General features: G+C 32.0%; 1 protein-coding gene across 2 annotated transcripts in view; it reads right to left on the bottom strand.

Moving 5' to 3' along the window:
- Positions 1-3,032, bottom strand: part of crlf2 (cytokine receptor like factor 2) — a 3,789-nt gene extending 757 nt beyond the window's left edge. The window contains exons 1-4 of one of the 2 annotated variants that reach the window (XM_083537897.1): positions 2,896-3,032; positions 1,300-1,410; positions 448-581; positions 91-238 (exon numbers count right to left, since the gene is read on the bottom strand). In XM_083537897.1, the coding sequence (XP_083394023.1) occupies positions 91-238; positions 448-581; positions 1,300-1,378 (361 nt within the window). In that variant the 5' untranslated portion in view covers positions 1,379-1,410; positions 2,896-3,032. Of the gene's footprint in view, positions 1-90; positions 239-447; positions 582-1,299; positions 1,674-2,895 lie in introns of those variants that run through there. The other variant, XR_014532985.1, reaches the window with a different exon arrangement.
- Positions 3,033-4,674: the final 1,642 nt, after the last annotated feature.

Here is a 4,674-nt window from a genome sequence, read left to right as displayed (position 1 = left end):
TTTCATGTAATGGAAAATGTATTTAATATATATATTCTATTGAGTCCAGATCTAGAAGACTTAACTGCCAAAATGTAGAGACACCGTTACCTGTGTCATTCCTCCAGTTTTTTATGGGACTCCATTGTCCCCAGTTCTTTTGGGTACATTCTAGCCTCATCCTTAATCTGAAAGCATAGTTCTTTTTCATATCAAGTGCAGGCAATTCAAACGTGAACCCTGGAATGTCAGTATGATTCTGTAAAGAACATAAACCAAGCAGGTGTGTTCATATTACACAAAACCCATTATGTGATAAATCATGAGGAAAAACTCAAAGCGTCTATTATTATATATAAGATTTACATTCTTAAATACTTAGTCGATTGGGTTATAAATTAAAATAGTCATTGTGGTTAGAAATGACAGGATTTTTCCCACTGTATTCGGACGTGCAATAACCAATACCTTCCAGGTAGTGTCACACTGGCTCCTGTACTGCAAATCGGTCCTGTAACACAGCTTGTTTTTTTTTTCATCTGGTCTCTCCCAGGACAAATTTATGCTGTGTGATTTGTTCCTGACCTTTAAATTAAACATGTCTAAATAAATGAAAAGAAAAAAGAAAACATACATTTTACAATTTTACATATTCCATCTTTTTGTAGTAAAATTCTTTTTTTTAACTTCCTGCACCGGATTTATGAGCTACTGTGGGTGTCACGTAATGTTGAAGCAACTTTTGATGTGGCTCCTCAGTCAATGTCAGCATACTTGCCATGACGCACTTACCACTGTGTGGCTCTGAGCTAGAACCATGTCTCTGTGGTAATGCATGCTTTTCTATGTGGGTATGTCATCTTTTTGAGATTTAAATCCTATCTATCTGAGCCCATAGTTTTGCCAGTTGAGAAAGTATTCTTATGAATATAAGTTATTAGTTTGTTTAATTATAAAAGCTTAATTACATTGAATAAATTATTTATACAGATTGTAAATGTATTATTATTATTATTATTATTATCATTAATAAAAAAAATAATTAATAATTAATAATAATAATAATAATAATAATAATAATAATAATAATAATAATAATAATAATAATAATAGTCCTTTAAATGTTATCATGAATATTTATTCTCTAAATAATATATTAATTTTCACCAATATACATGTCTTTATATTCTTTTATCATGGTAACCACACATTTAGGTCATTTTTATGAGGATAATATGAGGACTTTATTTACACAGTTTTTAAAATTATATCCCAAACAACCAAAAAAAAAGGACACCATTAAACCCTTAAGCCACTTACCCACTGAAGAACATCTGACCCTGGATTGAGCCCAAAGCACAACAGACAAGATTAGCAGTACAGAACAAGTGCACTTCATCACCGGTCCTCATCAATGGGTGCACTCACGCTCTTATGAAGTAAGGAGCACAGTGAGAATATATATAGTCTTTTACCACTTAACCACGCTTACTTCCTCTTTCTTATCTGCGATAATCTTTTCACTGCTCCTTAGTTTCTTATAGCATGATCTGTCTGCGGAAATGCAAACTACACATTCAAATGAGAGTACTGACCTTGTATATAGAGGCTTGACATTTGAAATATTTTTTCGCTGTAGTCCATGTCAAAGGTTATTGTAATAGTGTAATCTTTCTTTCTAAAACCTGTATGAGTTTTTTTGAATGGTGATTATCATGACTGGCGGTCTACTGTTATTAAAAAATATATATAACCTGCTTATATGTAAGCAAAGTAACAAAAAAAACAGTTAATTCATGCTACCATGTAGCATTGTGGTAAATACACACAGCTCAGGTTTTAATGGGGGGTTTCCTGAACATATAGAACCTAAATTCTTAGAAAATATTTCTCTGTTTCATTTGAAACATTTATGTGAATGGGGTTATCTTTGGTAATGTGTTAACCAGTCTTGCACTGTTTCACCAGGTTGCACACGATGCACTTTATGTGGCGAGGACACTTACTAGTCTTTAACTCTGTTTCATTTCACTGTGTACTGCGTCAGCTATATATGGTTGAAATGACAATAAAAGCTTCTTGACATTTATAGTATAAGTGAAGGAGGCACATACCTTATTCTATGTACTTGAAAAATGACTGGCTAGTAATGAAAAAACTCTTTTCATAGGCAGACAGCAAAGCGTAATGTAAGCAGCCACTCTGGTTTATATGGTGGTTCAGGTGTCCGTGTCAAGATAATCTAGTCAATGACAAATATTTTTTGTTACTCACCATGGAAGAGTTAAAAATGACTGTTGTTGTTTGCTATTACAAAGCTTACAAAGCTTATAGCTTCCAGCAGATTTTATAACAAAGCATATTTTTAATCTATTTTTTTATCTATTTTAATACTATATTTGGCCTGAGATAAATAAGATTTAAAGGAATGAAAGTTAATAAACATGTAAATAACTGGTCACATACAAACAGATCTGCAAGTTTCCTGTATAATACATTGTTAATCATAGTCCAGAGAGCAGATAAAATTGTGTACATGATGCTATGAAGATTATGTTTGTCTTCATTAAAAGCAACAATTGCTTTTGTCAAAATATTTTTACAAAATTGTTTATTTCTAAGTCTAGAAAAAAATGTTATATTATAAAATAACTCTTTACCCTTGAGAAAAAGAGGAGAAATTGCCTAACAATCTAAAGAACCCTCAACATAACCTTTTATTTAAGGTTGAAAAACAATTAAGGTCCTTTTCAACATTAAATTTAAACATGTCATAAAATAAAATAGTTGTACCCTTTAATACTATTAGATATGTAATATGAAAATGTCTGTATTAAAAAAATGTTAATGTAAAACCTCTCAATCACTGGAACACTGTTATTTTCTGGAACATTAAAGAAATAAAAGATAACCTACCTCCTCAATAATTTTGATCAACAGTAATTAGTTAAAAACTTGTTAAAATGATGTGCTTAGTAAGTTTAAAGCTACATCATTTATATGGGAAACCACCTTTGTATTATTTTTATTATCTTGATTATCTCTGACTGTACATGCTGATTGCTCATCTTGGTTTGTAGTCTTGATTTCCAAGAACAATGATTATCTATCTCAGTGATTTAATCCAATATGTGCTGTCAGAGCAGATGTTTCATTTATATGTTCAGCTTCTCAATTATATAAAAATCAAAGCTGTTCACCACAAGAGGGTGATGTAGGCATCTAAGACAGGTAACTTTTTTTTTTAAAGGGTCCTTCAGGTAATTATTCTTTTTGAATATTCAAAAAAAAGGTTTCAGAAATAAACTGAAGGTATGACTACAGCTGAACACTTAGGTTAGAAACAAAGATATGGAAAATGCACATGGGTAAAAAAAAAAAAAAAAAAAAAAGGTATCTAGGTATGTGTCATAAGTGTCATTTTCTTAGTTTCATTTAATAAAATTATTCCATTCTTTATCAGTTTAGCATCTCAAAAATATTTTAATGGGGCTGGGGCTTTTAGGAAAGAAAAGAATCCTGCCTCTGATTTTTTTGATTCACTTGAAGAAAGATACTGAGTTTCACTGGAAAAAATATTTTTTCTCCAAAACCAGAAAGGATGGTTTCTCTTTTTAGTGCTGCAGTGTGTCTGTGCAATGGTACAGCATGCTAATCGAGGCTCGTCAACTACACCTAAGCAGTTCCAGATCTGGAGCTGGAAACCATTACTGTGCACCTCTCCCCCGTCCCACAGCAAGGTTTAAGGTTTTCAATTACTAAAACTTTCACTAAAATGTTTGTTTATCCTAGTACAAGCTGGCACATGGGTTTAAGCAACAGCAAGGTTCAGTTAACTCCTATACTGTTTAACCTGTTTCCTGTGTTGTGTTACACACCAAAAAAAACCTAAATGTAGTAAAAATTTTTCAATGTACAATACTGAGAAATATAGCGGGATTGTTCTGTGGCCATGAGTCATTACGGCCATATGGAATAAAATGTCTGTGTTACCACATGATGGTGCTTTACTAAAATTAGTCATACACCATGTGGTTAGTAGGATGTTGGTTTATGAAATGTGTCAGCTCTCGCTGTCAAAAAAATTATAATTGAATTAATTAATACAGCTTTTTTTCACATAATGTTAAATAATTTTTATAACAATTACTGGTATAGTAGGAACATATACAAACTTATCAAATGTTTAAACCGAATAAATGTATAATTTGAAAGAAAAATAAGGTCATTCTAAAAAAGATGGCACAGGGACAAAAAAAGGCTGGAAAAGTAAGTGTTATTTTAAAAGAAACATGGTTATTATTATTAGGGTAATAAAAGTTTCCGGGTGCTGAACTGCCCTTCTTGCAATCCAAACCTTTCACTATTTGAAAACATTTCAATCAGACAATTGGACAACATTCCTCTCCCATCCCAAAACTCCATCAGCTGGCGTCCTCAGTTCCAAGACATATGCAGACTGTAGTTAAAAGCAGTGGAGAACATGATAAACAAGTTAACATAAAACGTGGTAAATATGACTCTGTCCCACATTTTAAGAAATGTGTTGTAGCAATCAAATTCAAAATGACCTTATTTTTTCCCTGAAATGGTACATTTCCTCACTTTAAACATTAACTGTGTTGTATCTTTTATTTGCCACTGATCACCATAATATCTACAAGTTTTTCCAAAGATTCAAGCCAATGTGTTTAT

This window comes from Silurus aristotelis, assembly GCF_946808225.1.
Source record: "Silurus aristotelis genome assembly, chromosome: 3".
Lineage (NCBI taxonomy): Eukaryota > Metazoa > Chordata > Actinopteri > Siluriformes > Siluridae > Silurus > Silurus aristotelis.
This window is presented reverse-complemented; position numbering and strand designations above follow the sequence as displayed.